We start from the raw sequence: 20,962 nt of genomic DNA on the forward strand, positions 1-20,962 counted from the left end.
CGCAATATTTTACCCACAATACGATATTACTGTAGTTTTTAGCATTTTGTGATATGATGAGTACTGCAATAACATATATTTTGATTTCATCATCTGTAAAGTTTTAAACTTTCAAAGTTTTATTCACTCAGATAAAGTATCTCACTTTGGTTATTTATTTGATGAAAGATGAGGTTGTCAAGCATACCAACACTGGCACTAAGACGATCTGCAGTTTCTATGCTCGTACTGAGATCAGACTTGTGTTTTTCAACGCTACCATCATCCAAATGCAGAGTTAGTCAACATGTTTTTGGTTTAAGTGAGAGGAGAACAAAAAAACTCTTTGATACATAAAAACAAATTATTTGAAGCATGTAAACGAGGAATATTTACTATCGTTTTGGAATTGTGAGATGGGTTTTCTGTTTCTCTGCCACATAAACCTAATTTATCCTGATTTTCACAGTTCATCACCAGCTGCTGCAACTGCCGCCAGCTGTTTTCTGCAATACTTAACCTGTGAATTATCAAACTATAAAGAAGCCCATGCCTTAAATCCACTGTGGAGGGCAAAAAGAAGCAGCAAAAAAAAAAAAAAAAAAAAAAAAAAAAAAACATTTACAGAAGAGAAAATTGAAACTTAAAGACTTTAACCTCTTCTAGTAATGAATACAAGAAGTTACAGTCAAACTTTAAATATCAGACTGACCTAGAGTATGAATGAGTACTTAAAAGGTTTAAATGTTCTTTAAATTTCTTTGTGCCATCATGAGCTCTCTTAGGCAGCTTTCTTGTCATTTCTTTAAGTAGTCTTCAGGAATAGTTCTCCAGGCTTCTTGAAGGACATTCAAAGCTCTTCTTTGGATGTTTCTGCCTTTTGTTCCATTCTCTGTCAACATGATCCCACACTGCTTCAATAATGTTGAGGTCCGGGCTCTGGGGAGGCCACTCCATGACTGATAGTGTTCCACTGTGTGTTTTTCTATCCAGGTATCCTTTTACTGCATTGCCAGTGTGTTTGGGATCATTGTTTTTAGATCCTCACCTCCTCTGTACATATTGAAGATGATCTGTACCAAAAACGTCAAATGTATATTCATCACTCCATCAGACCCATTGCCACTGATTTTCAGTCCAGTTCAGTGTAATTTGGCATACCTCCGCTTTTCCCCCGTGCTTTTGTGACAGGCTGCTATTGACAAAGTGCCTAAAGATACAATTTTAAAAACGGTTCTTTGCCAAGTTAGATGGCAGTTAGATGCCTTTTGTGCTTGAATTGATAATATTTTTTTAATTGTTAAGTGGCTTAAACAAACAATGTGCAAGTACACGGACTGGACTGGAAATTAGTGAAAAAGTAACCAATGTCCCAAAAAAACCTTGAACCTTGAAAGACCTTCAGAAAGCCAGAAACTATTGCTCAAGACAACAGTTCAAGGCTGGCTCAATACTTTTGCACAGTAGTGTATTATTTAATCTTTAAATATGTTTTTAAAGTGAGCTTTTAGGCCTGAGACACATGCTAGTTTTATGAGATTTATCAGTTTTCAAAGAGACTTTAAGTGTAATTCAGTTCAAAGAGCTTAGCGATCAGACATTTATTTTGTTGTTGTTGGTCAAAACAGGTCAAAGGCTGTTTTTCTGCAGCAGCATTCAGCTAGATCACACATAAAAAAAAAAAAAACAACCCTTATAATACATCAGTCTAACTCTGTAAACCATGTGGACAAATCTTTCTATTGAGGTCAGCGGGACACGTTTCTAACTGTCCTTGGTGATGAAAGGAAATTGCTGGACTTCAGTGACAGACATGTGCGTGTATTTGTTTCATTTTTCTGCAAACATTAAAAAAAAAAAGTTCAGTGGAGTCAAGGATGAAGTCTGGCTCAGAGATAAGAAAGCCAAGACACACTTTGTCCACACAGCAAGCTGGAAAGCTTCAGCAGGAGCCAAAGGTATTCGCCAGAATAAAAGCCTTTTATGAAACATAAAAGAGCGCTCCTCCTCTGCAGATTATGGCTGATTATGGGGCTGATGATATGACTTACAGCCATACAGCGAGAGGTAGCTACAATCAAGTTACCCTGGAAAAAAAAAAACAGTGAAGCAGAATGCATCAGGAGAAAATGAGCAACAGCTAAACTTCTAAGTCCCATTTAGGAAGGTGTTTCACCTCAACCTGCTCCGGCGGCCGTAACCTGCAGTCGCCCCGAGTTGTAGCAACAGCGCGTGCACGCTTCATCAACTCTGCTCGGATAAGCAGCAGTCGCAGAAGTACTTTCTGAATAACGCCGTTTGGTGATGGAAACGTCTCAGGACTATTTTTGCTTCCCCCAGGGTGCCAGCAATGTTGGAGAAGAAAAACACATCAAGGCCGCCCTGCATGTGCCTCACAGAGCCGTTCCTACCCCACACTGCAGATGTTAGGGTTCATTTCAGTGCTTTCCCTTTACAGGATTTTCTTCCTTATTTTCTCCTTCATTTTTTTCCTTCATTTTTCATGTGATGGCCGTTCCACTGTGAGCCCACCTCAGGCTCTAAGATGAGTTGTTTACCATTCATGTGCGCGAGCACGCACTCTCAAATCCTTCCAGTTCACACCCAGACTGTGTCACACTGTGTGCTACTACAGTGCAAAGACATAATGTTAATGGCTGTTCCAGCAAAGAAGCAATAAATCAAATGGCGACTGCTTCTGATTGGCTGAGAGAAGTGATTCTTTTTGCCACCACAGAGCAAACCTAATGATGCAGCAAACAGCTGACAGCCCTCTCACACTTTGTAATATGCCACATTTCAGAATAAAAGCCCATACTTATTGATATGTTAATGAAGTGCATGAATTGCTGAGCATGAATATATTCTTCAATAGTCTATAACTGTTGGAGGATTACAGGGGAATGGGACTCATTTCACGCCTTTATGTCATAGCTCTGATAACGGAAAATTTATCGATTGTGAACTTGCATTATTCCAAAGGGATTATGCAGCAAAGTGTCCATTTATCCTCTGACTTAAATGTGAGAATTTGCTGCTTTTTTTCAAGATGTCACCTTGAGCTCTAAAACTTGTCATCAGCATTTTTACTATTTCTGAATACGTTTGTAGCTAAATGACTTTCCCATTGTGGACAAGACCTCATTCTCTAAAAGACAGTGACAGATATTTGTCTTTTAAGCTCACCTTTTGTAGAAAAAAAGGATGGAGTTTCACAACTGTTGAGTGCACAGTCCTGGAGAATGAGGCCATGGTACGTCGGTGAAAATGGGAGGCACTCAAGTTTAAGTGTCTTGCACTCAAGGGCACCTTAAAGTGCTAAAGTGCTAAGAGCATTTTCAAACACATTCCCTGCAAGTCTTTTTTTTTTGGCCAAACAGAAAGCGGCAGGTATTCAAGTGTCCAAAACTCCAAATCCATTAGCACTGTTGTTTCAGTTGGACATCCTTTTTTGCTCTGCAGCCTTAGTAAACTTGAAGTAGCTAACCATGAACCTGTCCTCCATCTGCTGGAGGTTCCTCAAGATCTCCAGACCAACAAGGACCAACGCTAGAAAGATAGTGAAACTGGATGACAGACTCACTGGAGAAGCAGCAGGATGAGGACTGCCACAAAAGTAGTAATTCATGAGACAGGAAGGGCTTTGGTTAGCTGGTTATCAGGTTAGCAGATTTTTAAAAAACTGGATACCCTTAATAGCACCCTGATAGCAACAATCCTTGTCTTCTTCTGGCATTAAATCGGGGATCTTTTGCTTATTCTGCAAATGTCTAATCTCTATATTATGGAGCCAATAAAAATAAGATATACTTATCTGAGGCAGGTCAACCAAGCTAGGTTTATGAGTGGGAAATGACTGGTCTGTGTTCTTGAAAAATGCAACACATAAAGGACTACAAAAACAACATGTGTTATGGAAATTTCAGGTTTCAATCAGTTTACAGAAAACAAAGAAATAAAGTTATATTCCACCAACTGGCACAAAATCCTTTACGCTATTTAGCTTCACCAACGTCGGTCTAAGCCAGCTATCAATAGACAAACAAGAATATCATCCATTATATTGTTATACTGTAACATTAATACCAAAACTTTCATGACTCTGTCTTACCATCATGAGTTCCCGTTGGAAGGACTTCCTCTCCTTATTCTCCATATTGGTGCATTCCTCTTTGAGTTTCTCCAAAACTGATGCCACCTTCTCTGGTTCATTGTCCAACTCAGTCCGACAAAAATAATTCAATGGCAAATTCCCATACCCAAGTGCGTCCGCGAATGCCCTCCAGCTACCAACGTTCTCCATTAAAACAGTCCTCACAGTCGCATAAATATAAGTAAGAAATTTGCAAGGCTTCAGGATCTGCTCCAGCAGCATTGTGGTCATTAAGTCCGGTCCACACCAATAAATGGGCTTGACCTTACCCAGAACCAAAACGTTTTTGGCGTGGACAAGCCCCATCTTCCCCTGATAGTATCCAATGTACCATTCTTTGGTCCGCAGCTGCCCTCGTAGTTTGATTTTCTCCTCACTGAGCAAGGCAATAACATCCCCCTTCTTGTACTCCAACAAATAGGTACTCTTGTGCTGTCTGATAACTGTTTTTATCAGTTTCCCAAATTTCAGGTTTGTAATGCACCGCTCCTGAAATTTGGGGTATTTTGAGGTGACAGCTAAAGGTGAGAGGACAATCTTATCCACCTCTTTCTTTTTCAAGAACCTCCTCTGGCCTGTAATCCTTGCACCTGTCTTTGGCGGTGGCTGTGGGGTTTGGACGCAGAACTGAGTCAGGATACAATCGAGGGCATCTTTGACTTGGACCCTGAGAGTAAAGTCTGAGATGCTGCTGGGGTTGTGCGATGTGATCATGTACAGGAGTCTGCTCACTTTCCCCAGTTTTACCTGAAATCCACGAATCACGCCAGCGCCCTCGCTTGCCTTTACCTGGTAGTTGGACATGTTGGAGTACAAACCAACCTTGAGGTCCTGAGGGTATCCCAAAACAAACTGGTGCTTCCCCCACAGCTGGAGGGCCACTGGCGGAGTTGAGCTAGACTGCCGGCCAACTTCATTTACCAGCAAGGTTTTAGGAGCACAGTCATGCCCAAACATGGCCACAACTGTCTTGAAGGATGGGTGAATGTGCTTGGGTCCATATACACCCAAGGTTACCTTCTTCTGCACGTGGTCCCAAACAGTTGTATTGTGGCTGAGGTACTGTGACTGAACCACAACAGCCACGTATATGCAGGGCTCGAGACTATCCAGCTGTACCTGCACTGTATCCTTGTATATGTAAGCATTAGGGATCGGTGTATAAGGCCCTTCTTTAAAATCACTACGAACACAAACCACTTCAGCAGTGTGACAGCTCTCTCTCTTCACAGTTACTGATACCTTCATCTCCAGCGTGATGAAAGACTTGGTCTCCATGTTGCTGAGCTTGAGTTCCACCACAGGGCTTATGGTAGAGCAGTGATCATTATTTAGTTCCAAAGGAGGGTCTAGTAAGGCTTTCAAGGAGATCTGCTGGTGGTCTCCATGGCTAACGTGTCCCTCTGGAATGTGCACGCTTATGTGGGTGTCTGGAAGCTGAACAACCCCTCCATTACAGTCCAACCTGCACACTATGTTGGTCTCCACCGGCTGTGTCTGCCCCCAACCTGGACTCTGACCCAGAGAGTCAAGGTCATGGCAAGACCTGGCTAGCTTTCTGTGGTTTAGCCACGCAGTCCTGAAGTCCTCCCTGCTCTGAAACTGCTCCGGTGAAGGAGCCTTAAGGCCCGTGAAGAATCCAGAAGAAGGTAAGGTTGCATTTGATTGCGCTTGTAGCACGGACAGTTCAGACAAACTGTGGGAACGCTTACTCCTGAAAAATGGATTATCCCTGTGGAGGTTAGGTGTAATCTCTTGGATGGGGCTGATGGGGTTGGTATTGTTAAAATTATAGCTGTGAAACCCATTGTTCATGATTGTACTAGTACTAAAGCTGGAGCATGTCGATGGTGATGCCAGAGCATCAAAGAGAATGAGATCTGCTGAGTGTCTCACACCTGCCTCTTTGCAGTTTTGATCTAAGGGACAGATAAAGGGGTTTGCAGAAAAGTGGCTGTTGTTGTAAATTGGAGAGGGCCTTAGGCTCACTGCTGTCCACTCTCCGAGACCTCCAGATTCCTTTAGTCCATCCTCATACCCCTCCCCAGCACTGTCAATCATCCCACTGTCGCTCAGCGAAGAGTTCCTGAAGCTGACCGGCTGGACATATGCAGCTGGGATGTATCCCATTTCTGTGTTGTTGTGGGCATACCACCATTCTCCCCCTGATGTGTCCAGCACATACAGACGATCACCTTTGGAGAATTTGAGAGTGGTAAAGCTGCTTGGGCAATAATCCTTTATGGCAACAACTTCCTGTGCGGCTCCATAGGAGGCTGAAGTGTCCAGCCTTAAGGCACTCGGAGAAGGCACTGAAAAGGAAAAAAGATTACACTGTAATTGTCCTGATTGCAAAGAGTTTTGTAACTGGTTTGGCCCTACTTTAGGTAAGTGCACTTAATCACTGTGCTGTAGTTAACAGTGCTTGTCTCATAATCAGAGACAGATATAATGAACCAGTTGAGCTAATTAGGTAGTCGTACTTTGGATCTCACTGAGAGACTTGTATCCAAATGGGTCAGTGGTTCAGTGAAAACAGATCATAAGATAGCCATAGTACCCACAGAACAACCAAAAGCTTGTCTCTAATAATCTGAATCCAACTATATTTCCTCAGGTATGTATGATCAGATGAAGCGCATAATTTACTGCATAATTTACTGCATAATTTACTGCATAATTTACTATTTTTAGGTCACCTCATTAGCGTATATGGAGCATGTAAACAAAGCTGTAATGAGATGAAACCAGTGAAGTGAAAGAACTCGGATATGAATAAACCTATTTTTAGCTGAATAATTTAACTCCAAAAAGATGAAAAGCATAAAAATTAAAACAAATTATTTAAATTCCAGATTTCAAGTGAAATTTAATGAAACAGTTTTTTAAACGAATCAGGGGTTTGGACCTCAAAGGGCAACAAACGCGTTGCAACTGGACAAAAGTGGCGTGGCTGCAGTTGAACACTGACCTTTGACATCGCTGAGACTGGCCCCAGACACCCCTTCACTGAGGTCGATGAGCGTCCCCTCAGACTTACATCGAGGCAGGATGTGGTTGTTGTTAGTCACTCTGATGATTCGATGGGCAGCCATGGCCGGTACTTAAAAAAAAAATGTTGGCTCATCGGCAGCTTTTCAACTGAATGGGAAACAAACACATAAAGGATTTAGTGACTGGATGGGAGCACCCACCCAATTATAAACATTCAAGAACACTCACTTAGGCATTCAAGCAAATCTGGTGCAACTTCCAGAAGCAATGCTAATTTTCTACATCAGTAGCATAGTCAAAGGTCAAAGCTGCAGGAGCAGAAAATAAGGCTGGCACAGAAATGAGCCCCTGCATGAACAGGGAGTGTTTTTCTGAATCAATGCAATGAGCAAGTGTGTTGAAGTCGGGGAGAAACAGAGATGTGATTCATGAGAACAATTGAAAAGCAATAAAGAAATAAATCCAAAAGAGATTTAAGTTCTGAGTCACAGTGGCAGTGAGGAAGGTCAGGAACATATTGTAAAGAACAAGGGAAGCTCACTTTTATTTCTTCGCAGGAATAACAGAGTGTAGAAAACTCTTTGTATGCTATACCACCTCTATCACTTCCAAATCCTCAAAACTTTGCAACAAGAAACAGTAGAAACTTCTAAAAGCGAGTTAAACTACAAAAAGAACACACAAATCCAAAGACAAAGAAAAAAAATATGTTGACAAATACAGTATAAGGCCACAGGTATTTAGATATCCTTTATGTGATAGCTGATTGCTTGATATCAAAACCATGGATGTAAAAACCTTTTCCAACCCAGATTTAAATCTAGACCCTTTACATGACACAAACAGATGGCTCAACATTTTGAATAAACACTGCAAACTTATTGTCCCCTTAGCAACCAACTCAACAGGCTCATTGACTTGCTTGGAGATATGTTTCCCCTGCCCATCTTTATTAAATGAAATGAGACAAGTAATCTAAAAAACTGAAATGGTGTAATGCACATTTATACAATTGAAATGACTATAGAGAATATTAATACCAAGTGTGCATGTGTATAATATGATCTGGAGTCCTTTAGACGTAGAATTTAAGGAGAAAGTAAATCAATCTGTTACTGTATATTAGGAGTCTTGCTGACCAGTCATACAGCCACAACCAAAAGAATGAGATCACCGATACTTCACAGATATAAGTGGCAATATTAGCTTCCTTCAAGCTTTCCCTCAGAGTTACGGTGAGGAGCTCAACCATTTGAGAGGGCTCAGAGTAGAGTCCCTACTCCAATACACTAAAAAAAGCCAGCTGAGTCGGTTTGAGTATCTGACTAAATTAATCCTGAGTGCTTCCTGAGTTGAGGTGAGCCCTTGGCCAGCTTGGGATTGCCTCAATTCCCCTTCAGAAGAACGAGAGGAGGCCAGGGAGAGGGAAGGCGGGGCCTCTTTGCTGATACAGCTACCCACGTGACCTGGACATTAATAAGTGGTAGAAAATGGACGGAAGAGTTTCACAGCTAGCTAGTACTTAGCATCCAAGAAACTGTAGTCATCACACTAGCCAGAAACTACAGCTTATGTTGTGGGCTAAAGGTAGTGGCTGGCCAGCCAAGACTGAGTTTTTCTACACCAAACTACTGCAGCTTCAGGTCCATATTCACATTGTAATATAACATTACAAAACCTCTGATTAAATCGATGCGACCCCCCGCGACCTTTAAATGCATAAGCGGCACAGAATGGATGGATGGATGATAATAAAACAACATTGTAAACTGAAGGGTCTGTTATGTACTGGTGGCATCATTTAGTATTGAGAATGTCTAAAATATACCTGCATTCAATCCTGTTCTGAGACAAAACCACAAAAATGCAGAAAAACTACAAAGACTGATTTAATTATCAAATATTTGGACAGTTCTGTTCACATACTTCAGGACATGTAGCATGTTTGAACATACAGAATTACATCTGGTAGAAATGTAAAAAATTGCGGGCCAATCTCAGAGGCTGTTTGCACTTACTCCACTGATTACAGTGCTTATTTTATATCTCAGATCATATCAAGCAAGTTACCAATTTCCTTGTCAGAAGTGAGCTGTGATTAAATTTGAAAAACACACACAGGCAACAGAGGACTATAATCTGATTAGAGAGGCGGCAAGAAATTGTTTTGCAGCAAAAACGTCCCACGAGACTTTGTTATTCCGGCAGGACGTGGCGAGCGGCGACAGTGGGGACATTTGCATTTGCACACTAATGATGCCATTTTAATCTGATTAAAGCAACACAGACTGCAGGAGGAGCCATGAAAATGCCTTTCAATGATTGTCATTATTAGAGCTGTAATGTGTGCAGGTGGATTTCCATGCAGCTCATTTTCATAAACTACTGCTTTGCAGCTTTCACTCACAACTAAGGACAACACAGCAAATTAGCTGCAGTATTATTAGTAGCTACTGACATGCATTAGTGAGAGTACACCAGCTTTTTGCTTCCTCTGAGCAGCTGCTCAGAACTTCCTCCAAAACAGTGCCAACCAAAAAGAGTGTTGGAAGAGGTTCCTGAGAGGGCTCAATACTAGTTTTGGAGGACAAAATTGTTGGTTTAAAACATAAAACTTCTTCTAAATCATAATTTCTTCTGAAAACTGTCTTCCCTCTCATCACGCAGCATCAAAGCTGGTAAACTGAAAGAAAACCAAAAGCAAAACATAAAAAACTGAGCTTCATCTGGGTTGGAGGTTAATCCTCAGTGTAAAATTGTGATATTCAGAACTTTAGTGTATCTGTGCACACTGAATACTTTGTCTAAGGTCCCTACTCCTTTTGAAATTATTGTATTTTCAACTATGTGAAAATCTCAGCTCTCTTTGAACATGTCTGGCATTGACGATTATTGTTACATGCCGTTATTGTATAACCTTCCACTGAGGCAGTATTCAGATGAAGCTGAGGTGGATTTGATGGACTCATCAGGGGCTTGCTCGACTAAATCAACCTGCAGCCATTGTTCAGCTGTCAGAAACATGGCTGTGTCTCAGTTTTTCGCTGAACACCCCTGACTAAGCAGTAATTTGATAGCAGGAAGCATCAGAATTAAGAGAATGAGTCGGAATTCAGAATATTATTCTAAGCAAAGAGGGGTGTTTTCAGCGTCAGATTATGACTAGTTTCTAAATCAGGGACTGTGAGGAGCTCTAAAGCACAAGGGGGGAACCAGCCATTACCAACTACACCCTATGATAAGGATCTCCCAAATGGTGTGCTTTGAGCCAAATACAGCTGTGCCAGAGTCTCCTGCCTCAACCAATTTTGATATACCACTGCAAAAAAAGGCAAGGAATTAACCAGTTTCTAGTATTTAAAAAATCCTTTCAAGGGGAAGTCCAGCTAAACCCAGACTGTTTGCAGTTACAGCATGGTGGGACTTATTAAAGTGTGACACATCAATGGCGCTGATTGACAGTGAGGAGGAATGAACACTTCTGTGGAGTAAACCACGACTAACCACCAGTGCACAAGTCCCACCACCTAAAGCAAGGAGAAAAACTGGTAGCAGATGGTGATGCAACCTCTGTCTCGTGACATCAGCAGCTCTCAGACCATGGAGGAAGTTGCCAAACAAGCTGAAAAGGCACTTGCAAAGTAAAAATTCCCGTGTGGAAAAATGTATTTTAAAGAGAGCTAGATCCCACCCCAGAGGCAGATATGCCATTTGTGAACAGTGTGAAAGTGTTGGATTAGGTGATGGAGGCAAGGTAAATTGTTTTAATTGTTGATTTAGTGACTGAATGTAGAGTGTATAATTCAAAAAACCTATGAAGCACTTTGGTCAACTGAGGCTGCCAAAATAAACATGCGGAGGTATCCGCTGTGGCGACCCCTTATGGCAAGGGAGCAGCCGACAGTAGCATACTACAGCTCATTGCGACTTGGTTTTGGGTTTTCCATTAGGTGATAGTACCTGGTACCAGGTCCTTTTTTATTGAGTTATGACAGACTCCTTCACAAAAATCAAACCCATCAATTTTGAAACCCGGTAACAAGGGAAATGGCTACACAAAAGCCAACATCGTGGTCTCTCAGTCTGATGAAAAACCAAACACCTAGTAGGAGGTATACCATCACCTCCATTTTTGTGTTGTGTTTGTGTTGCATATAAATGACGTCATTAGACTTTTGGTGTTGTTATAACAATCCTGTGCATATTTAGGTGGCACACAATTGTAATGGAAAACGACTGAAACTAAGTCGAGTTGAGCCGAACCGAATAGGTTCCAGTGAAAAAGAGGCTTTAGTATGCTCCCTGAAACCTGATCTGACCTGAGGCTATTTTGTGCAGATATGAATACAAGTAAGTCTTGAAATTGTGAAAATGGACCTTAGGCACCAAATTTTAAAAAACTCTGCACTAAGACAGAAAAACAAAACTATAACAAGAAGAAGACTGCCTAGTAATCTCAGAGGATAAAAAAAGCATCTCTAGCCTGATTCTCAGGAGAGAAAACAAAGCTAAACTCTTGGGGTGGGCTAAGACACGCCAGCATTTCACTGGGAATAAGGGACAAAAATCCAATTGAATACTAGAGTACAGTATAAACTGATGAAACCAAGTCAGTGATTAGTGCCAGTAAGAAGGATGAATGTAAGGAGAGGAACGAGCGAACAAAAGATATTGCAGTGTAGGGTTGGGTGATTTCAATAGTCTGATCGTCCTATTGTATTCTTTGAGGCTGCCAATACCCACCACGGTTTCTGAAGGTGGTGATGGGGGGGGTGCATTGTGTCTCCCATCTTCTATTTGGGTAGTAGCATAAAGAGCAGCAGGGCTTCTTGCATCCTCGCCACTGTCAAGGTCAAACTGTTCTCTGGTTATTCTTTTTGTGCTCAGCTCTACCACAGTGGCTCAAAGTACTCCACCTTAATGAACAATCATTTTATCTCCATTAAAGCTGAAAAAAAAACAACAACCAAAACTTCCTCTAGTCTTTTGGTTCATGCATGTGTTTATTATCCTTGAGTTTTTCAGCTGCTCCCTTGCAAACCTGCTGATATTTTCACATCTGCCTCTCTGGAGATTAAACAAAACTGCAGCGGAGGTGGACTCTCAGATGCGGGGTGTGCAGGGAAGAGAAAGTGGGGGAATTGCTTAATGGCTGCATATGTTCACCTGGGAGCTCCCGCTGAAAACCGGTCAAACTCCTTTGAGGTGACATTTCATTTTCCTGAGCGTGCGGCTCATCGATAAAACCCCTCCTTCCTGCTCAAAAATGAGCACTCAGCGAGCCGGCTCGGCTGCTATCAATAACAAGCCGGCAGACAAAAATACCGTGTCCTCTCTTTGATATAATGCCACGACGATCAGTGCTAAATGCAGCGGGAGGTGAGGATGGCTCTGACAGATACAGGTGAGGGAGGGGGAGTTCACTGCAGGAGGTTCAGCTCTGAGAAAAATGGAGTGCTAAAAGCTCAAACTTTTGTCAGGGAAGAAAAAACCCCATCTAGGATCTGGTGAGGAAAATGACAAGTCATTAAAAGGACAAGAGAGAAACAAGCTTGTTTGACCGCCTCTGAGAAATGAGGAGATACAGAAATAATAACTCCAACTACAGAGAGCAAAATGATATCTCCTACTTGTGTTCTACGTCATGTTTACAGATAAATTTCCATTTCAGAGGGAGTGAAAACGCCAAAACAGCATTTTTTAGAGGCTTTGCAGTGAGCTGCCGGAGCGCTTCTTGGCCGGCCTTTGCATTGCATTCACATGCGAGTCGTCAAAATGTTTACGAGTTATCAACACATTTCGGTCAGGCTGATGGAGCGCAGGAGCGGTGGGCACATCGGGGAGTCGAAAGTTTAATTAGCCGAGAGTGGGCCGGTCCTAATCCCTGGATGAATGTAACTGTAATGACTATTTCCAGCAGCCATATGCTCACGGAGACTTTATCATTTTTCCATCATGGCTGTTTCTAATGGGCAGCACACATCTGCTGGCAGGAAAACAAAGCCTTAAACTTAACCTACAATATCTATATTTAATCTATTAACTCTGTAAGCGTTCACATAGAAGCAATGTCAGATCAAAGCAGGAGTAAAAGTCTCCTAAATCAAGATCAAGCACCCCAAAGTAAGCTCCTCACTTCCTCTTGTGCTGTAATTCTCAGAGATCAGTTTAGTAAGATGAAATAAAAACACCTTTATAGGCTTGTTAGCTAAATCTTCAAAAAGTAAACATCAGATAAAACCTCCACATTCCATTAATGTGAAAAATAAACACCTCTTTCAGCAAAAGAGTGAAGCTGGAGCCTCCAAAAACCCAGTCTGACTCGACTTTAAGCTCCACTAAATGTCAGCTCTTTCATCTGTTCTGCAGGAAACTGAGAACAGGCTCTCGGGTTTAATTCAGTGCCAACCTCGGGACGCAAACACATTAGGTCGAGTCGAGTCAAGTGGCGACCAGGCCTGCCCGAGGCGATGCAGCTTTGCTCCCAGCATGCACCAGGGGACGTGTGTTTACACCTGCGATGTGGTCGAAGTGAAACAGCAGGAGAAATGAAGCAAGAACTCCGGGGCAAACATGTCCTTGGAAGTTTGCACGCTGCCAAATGAAATTAAAAATGAATGAGGATAACGGTCACCTCTAATTAGTGGTTTCACCTTCTCTTTCAGTTGGTTTGATTGGACAGGAGTTTAATGATTGGTCTCTGTGGGCCACCGTAGATGTTTCTAGGAGTCTGAAAGGACAGGGAATTAAAAACCCCCAAAAATGCTGATCGTAAAGACTGTATAAAGTGAAGCCAATGTGGAAGTGAATCACACTTGCAAGACATCCATTTATTTTCTGTTTTGCAAAAACTGATTCTGATTCTATTACTGGGAATAATTAAGATACTCTGGATGTTGAGTTGTTGATCCACCAGTATGGGTGGAAATGTCCCTGTCAGTCCATTTACAGTAATGCCTCGATCGTGTATATATATATGCAACTAATTGTATATTTAAACTGTTTACTTTTTATGGTGTGTGTGTGTGATTTTTCTACCTACCTACCCATGTATCAATCTGTCGATCTACCTACCAACCTATATGCAAACCTAGCTGTATGTTCATCTGTCTACCTAACTGCCTAGTTACCTGCTTATCACTCTTTCTGCATACCTACCTGCCTATCCATCTGACTATCTACCCACCTATCGGTCTATCAGCCTGTCTGCCCAACTGTCTTCTTACCTACCTGTCCATCTACCTGAGTCGCTTCTAACCACCTGTTTAAGAGTAGGATTATCTTGTAATTTAACCACATGTTAAATAATCAAATTTTTCCAAACCTGACAATGCTAAATCTACCCCTAACCCTAGATGGATCAGGGGGCATCCACACAGGAAAAGAAGTCAATGATCTTCAGCAACCTTAAGCCAAGTGGGCGGATCCTAATTTAAGCTTTTCTGAACTTCAAGGCGAGTGACTGAACTACCAATGAGACCAAAGGCTACTGTTGATTGATATATCACGGTGTGCTAAATACATCAAAGGGATCTTTTATTTATCTAAATTAATCTTCTCTTAGCTTAAAATGAGCCAGCACAACATCAATGATCAAATTAAAGGCTCAACTCTTTATTGAAAAATCTCCAAATAATATGATGACGAGGCAAATAAAGGAGTATCATGGGCAACCTTCCCTCTGGGACTTTTTCTATTTTGTAGAAAACATTTAAAACGTCTTTTCTGTTTAAGTCTGCACACAGAGAAGCACCACGTTCTGCCGACCTGCTCATTTCTGCCCCGCAGAAATAAAATAATAAATAAAAAAGCCTTCCGCTTGGCATGTGGTCAAGTACATTAGTCTGCAGCACCGCTCTGCCCTCGAATACCGCCGTTCATCACCAGAGAAATTCATCCGTAAAAATATTACAATCGCCACTCTCTCGCCCCCTCGGGATGAATTTCCAGGTAAACGAGGCCCGCTAAGTGCTCACTTTTAGTGTCACTTCCTCCTCCGCGCTGAAGGAGGTTCTTCAGCAAAAGGCTGTTTAAGAAGAAGTGGCACTTTGCACACGTCAACAGGTCAGCATCGGGGCGGCAAATCGCTTAAATTTGTGTTTTGATTGCCATAACTCACTTCCGATGTCTCGATTTCCAGCAGGAAAACAGCCAAGCGGTGCTTTACAAAGCATTAAGAGTTGAGTGATGGGGGAAAGTTATTATTCAGGGAAAATGCAAAAGGAGCTAATGGTGACATTAGCAGCATTTATAATTCCATGAAAGGAGTTTAGCCCATTTTAAAGTGATAATAGAGGATGTGCTAATGTGACAGAGCTCCATTTTTAAAAGGAAGGAGATAATGAGAATATAATTGGTTGCTTTTGGACTTTTTTCCTCACCAACCTGAAGAGCTTCAGGTGTAAAAACGTGATTATCTAACTTCAAGGCAGCAACCCGTTCCACCAGGTCATGATGACCAATTTGCAGACTATAAAAACTAAGTATGCCATGTTTTATGGTGTGGGAAGCATGAACGTGATGTCAGTTTGATCGTGATTGGTTCATGTGGCAAGGTGTGTTAACTGAGATTCAGTGGAGGAGGAAAATGAAAGGGAGGAAAAGACAGGAAATAATGAAGGAAAGGAAAGGGAAAGGACAGAGGAGGAGGATACAAAGAGGGAGTGAAGGTTTATAAGACAGAGGTGAATAAAAGGACAAAGGAGGATAGGGAGGAGAAGAGAAAGAGGACTTGAGGGAGTAAAGAGATGGATGAAGAGTGGGCAGTCAAAATCAAGTGGGAGAGGAGAGCAGGGAAATAGGATGCAGCAGGGCTGGGAAGGAACAGGAGGGGGAGAATACCAGAGGGAAAAGAAAGGGGGAAAAGGGAGAATGCAGCAAGAGAAGAGTCAGGAAAGAAGTGCAAAAGGAGGAAGATGGGTCAGGAGGATGCTGAGGCAAAAAGAGAGGAGGAGGACAAGTAGATGAACCTGAATAGGGGAAAACGGGACAAAAGGTCTCTTGCAGAAGTGTTTAACATGGAAAACACTCCTGTTAAACCTTGAAGCTGAGAGGGAGAGGATTTTGAGATTATCAGATGACCTTACTCGCAGGGCTAAAGAGGCGCTGGAGAGGGCCGTGCACGCGCATAACAGCGTGTGCACGCGTGACAATAAGCTCTAATTGCCAAATTGCCATTTCCAGTCACTTTTTACTGTGCTGCTGCTGAACTTCTCCTTTTGAACCACCACTTTAAAGACAGTATATCAAATAATAAGACAAAAAGGTCACGAAGGAAAACATGAAAATGTTGGGGGAAATAAAATAACAATAAGCACTATACACCATTAAAACAACTTATCAGACAAAATGCTATTAAATATTTGTAAAACACTATAGAAAGTCATTATGGGGGATAAATGTAAGTAAAAAGTCAGTGTGAAGCAGCGCAACTGCATTTTAAATCACCGAGAATAAATATATACAACGTGTATCATCATGCGAGTAAAGCCGAATTTGTCTCCATGCACAGTTCTGCTGAGGTAACCACTAAACTGAGCGGTTAAGTACTTTGAAACAGAGTCAGAGGCTGTGAATTCTAAAATTGATTGTAATGTGAACTGACCTCCCGGCTGGCTGGAATTCCCGTGCGCTCAGAGAACGGTCCGAGTGAAGGTGAAGAGTGGAGCTGATGGAGAGCCGCGCGACGCTTCTTCTTCTGCTTTTCACCGTTTTTTCCAGCGACATTTGCCTTAAGCAAACAATTTTTTTTTGTTTTTAAAAACGGGAAATTATTGAGAAGAAAAAGTAAGAGCTTGTTTCTAGTCCGAGAAGTTTTTAACGATGACATATAAGCTCAACTCTCTTGAACCGTCCGTCTCTGCTCCGCTCTGCCGGAGGACTGGAGACAGACGCTGGATAGGACTGGTGACGTCAGGACGAGGGGCGGGGCCATAACACATGCACATACATGCGCACATTGGATGGTTACACTAAAATAATCTATTACTTTACTAAAGCAGTCTTATGAAAATTGTTTTCGTCTGATTTGTCACATATTAAAACAGAAATGTAAAATTCACAACTAAAATGAAATTAAAAATGGAATAACAAATACAAGGTAAAAGTTTGAAACAAAAATTAAGAAATTTAATTAAAAAAATAGATTATAAAAATAACAACTGTCAAACAATAGTAGAAGAAATAGAATAAAGTAATCAAAGTATCAATAATAGTTAAAAATAAGAAAGTAAAATAATAAAATATAAAGTAAAAACTTAAATATAATGGAAAAATCTGAAATAAAAGCTAATATTTATAAATAAATATAAACTATAAACTATAAGCTACAAATAAATATTGCATTTAGAAATTAAAAATCTAAACATTATTAAATAAAAAGTTACATTTAAATTTAGAGTTAAAATGTGCAGAGTGTATACTAAACATAAAATAAAATTAATCAAATTTAGGCAAAAGTACAAAACTAAGAGGTAAAAAGGAACAAAACACATAAATTATTAGATAAAATGAAACAAAAGAAATAAGGGCAAATTTGTAATAATAAAACCCTCAAAAAGCTTAAATTGTAGTAAAATAAATTCTAAACTGTAAAATCAAAAGTCAAAATTATAAAACAAACTGTTAAAAATAGAAGATAAACAGAACTGATAAAGAGAAATGATAAAGTACAAAGAAAATAAAACGTTTTAAAAAATAATAAATAAAAAGTTTAGCTTATTGAACAAAAATTCCAAAGAAAAGGCAAAAAAAAATTAGTAATAAAATGAATAAAATTAAAAAATTGTGGAATTTTAAAAAAGTATAATATATATAATCATGAAATGAATCAGAATTATTAAATATAAATATATAAATAAATGTGGCATGCCACTTGACTAACCGTTACTATGTCCATGATACATGTGACATTAAAGGAAGCCAAGTTTCGTCTCTTTAGTTCCAACACATGTTTCAATTTTCGGTAAACAAAATGAACCTGTTGTTATTTCCATAAATAGGGAATAAAATGTCAGTTAACACAATAAAACTGTCCCAGGAGTCAGTAATGATCAGCACTGACTGGGCCTGTCTATAAATAAAGCTGAAGGGTTAATGACTCGTAGAGCAGGATGGTCCTCTGCTAATGAGCCGCAATTCATAGATGGTTTGGTGAGTGAATATTGTCAGCGAGATAAAATCCCTCTGTGGCTGCTGGGGTCTGGGTGACATTGCTAACAACATTCAGAAAAGTCAGAAAAAAATTAACTGTGCTTTAGTTCAAAAGTACAACAGAAAGAAAAACCTCAAAACCAGAGCTTGTCTAAAGACTAAATATAACAGATTAAAAGCAGAATAAAAGTGCTTTGTGAGAGTTGGTGACGTCCACTCTCTGAAAAAGCAGTATGACATCTTTAATACAGCTCCACAATTAACCTTCCCAACAATCAAATGATTTGACCTCATTGCTAAACGTGTGGTCAGCACATAGAGATGTTATACTCGAGTTGACGATGACTCAAAAAACAGAGGACAATATCTTGAAATAAGAAACCCATAGAGTAGAGAGAACATAAACATAGAGAACAACTATAAATGCAAATTAGGATTAATGTGCAATTATGAAATAAAAAATAAAATCATTATTTCTTTTAATTTAAAACTTGGTATTAAAAATGTCAAAATTATAAACTTATTAGAAGATGTTAAAATAATGAAATAAGTAAAGTAAGTAAGTAATTAAGTAAGAAATAATGAGATTATGAGAAATAGACAAATAATAATTACAAAATAGTCAAATATTTGAGGAAAAAGTCCAACTTGTAACATAAAAAGTCAAGATTCTAAATAATGACATAAATATTCAATATTATTTTTTAAAAAGAATCACAAACTTGTTACAAAAACTCATAACCATGAGTTAAAAATGTAAAGAGTCAGAGAGAAAAACATTAAAATGATAAAGAGAAAACACATTTCAAAGTCTGAATAACTGGATAAATAGTGAAGATAGCAAGGAAAAAGTCAGAATACTGACTTGAAACTGATGAGATAACACTGAGAATATGAAGAGAGATCAAATAGTGACATAACAACAGAATTATGGAAAAAATACTGATATTTTTAATAGAACTCACAAAAAAGACACAAAATCAACATTATGAAGAAAAAGTCTCATTTCTGATATATAGACAGTGAAGATAAGGGGGGATGTACACAAGAACAAAACTGGGTGAAATAATAGTCATGATTATGAAAGAAAGTAATGACATTCTCTAAATTAATACTATAGTTACAGGAAAAAGTTGTTGTTTTTTTTTTTTTTTAAATAAAAGAAAGAATCACAAAAGCAAGACTACTAAAAAGGCTAAAAGGTTGAGATTATGAAATAATGCCACAAAGAAACCAGCAGCTCCCTGTTTAATTGGAAGCAAACACTGAATGGACAATAGCAATACACCCAGAGGGGCAGCTCAGCCATGGAAACCCATGCCACGAAGCTCCTGGTGCACAGATTTAGTGCTGATGTGAATGCTGGGGGGCAATGAGTGGTTTCTAAATTCTTTCACTTTGCAATAAAACCAACTACAGCTAATTGTGGAATATCTAGGACGGAAGAAATTGATTTTATACACCTCTGGTACTCTAAACTCTTGAATTCAAAAAGTTATGGCCAATGACTTTTATCCACACAGAGCATTTTCACTATTTTCAAACTTTTTAAATCTGAATGTTGCATAGTTTGGTATGGAAACTGTTGCCCTAGACATTAGCTTGCTAATTGGGAGACAGAATAAATGCTATATAGTGATATAGCATTTGTTCTGTCTCCCAAACCTCAGTAATGTGAATCTAGTGGGGTTGAGATACTGTCAGCTATAGTCAGTCAGCAGGCAAATTAACCAGTCATAAATTAAACTATTTCAAAGCCCACTGACTGACTACTTTTAAGACTAAATCCACCATCACACACAACAGATCAAATCAAGCACCTTTACCAGTCTGAATATAAAGTGGACTGAGGAAAAAAACACAAAAAGGTCTGACTTTGATCAGAAAGCTGAGCAAACTGGACTCTCAAAGCTCGTTATGAACAGAGGAGATGAGTGGAAGTGATAAACGCCCACATGCTGCAGTGAGGTATCCTGTTGCCTCTCTGCTCCCCCTGCAGTCATGCCTGAGGGAGCTTTTAAAGGCAGCACCCAAAGTCTCCAACAAGCCCGCTAATTAGATCAACAGCTGGAGAAGGAGAAAGGGAGGAAATTAAAATGCAATGCCCCAATTAATCTCATAAAAAAAACCCATCAGATTTCTATCCACTGCCTTCACTTTATCACTCAAAGCTCAAAGCATCATATCTCTACCTTTGCACGCCATGCTAATTGCGTGAATCCATTTCACATGTGAACACGAAGGTAGAATGAATCATTGCGTTTTATTCATGAGCTCTTATCTTATTCAGTTCTCACATTCACGTCTTATTTCACAGTTTGGTCACATCCCCCCAAAAAGAAAAAGAAACAACCTGCAGGACTTTAGAAAGCATCGCTCTGTGCGTGATGAATGCTGCAGCAGCTTCAGAAACATGAAAGCGGTGTGATTTATCTGACCAAACATCGCATGCTTTCTCATTCTGCTCTGTCAGGGGCCGACGGGGGTGCGATGGATATCTGTAAGGCGAGCTATGAAGTGACTGGAGATCAATGCAAGGCTGTGATATCCATTCAGCGGGCTGAAGTCACCTTGGACCCTCACATTTCAAAAAGCATTTCTAAAAAACATTTTCAGTGTCTCAGACTGTGAATAACTGCAGTTAAATCATACAGGCTGAAATTTTCATTTTTTTCCACATGACAA

At 40.1% G+C, this 20,962-nt stretch overlaps 1 protein-coding gene across 5 annotated transcripts in view; it reads right to left on the bottom strand.

Moving 5' to 3' along the window:
- Positions 1–17,024, bottom strand: part of sh3bp4a (SH3-domain binding protein 4a) — a 36,531-nt gene extending 19,507 nt beyond the window's left edge. For 3 of the 5 annotated variants that reach the window (XM_005452316.3, XM_019352192.2, XM_013272194.3), the window contains exons 1-3: positions 16,731–17,024; positions 7,104–7,273; positions 4,091–6,444 (exon numbers count right to left, since the gene is read on the bottom strand). In XM_005452316.3, the coding sequence (XP_005452373.1) occupies positions 4,091–6,444; positions 7,104–7,227 (2,478 nt within the window). In that variant the 5' untranslated portion in view covers positions 7,228–7,273; positions 16,731–17,024. The other 2 variants (XM_005452317.4, XM_025903237.1) reach the window with 2 other exon arrangements.
- Positions 17,025–20,962: the final 3,938 nt, after the last annotated feature.

Source organism: Oreochromis niloticus, linkage group LG23 (genome assembly GCF_001858045.2).
Source record: "Oreochromis niloticus isolate F11D_XX linkage group LG23, O_niloticus_UMD_NMBU, whole genome shotgun sequence".
Classification (NCBI taxonomy): Eukaryota; Metazoa; Chordata; class Actinopteri; order Cichliformes; family Cichlidae; genus Oreochromis; species Oreochromis niloticus.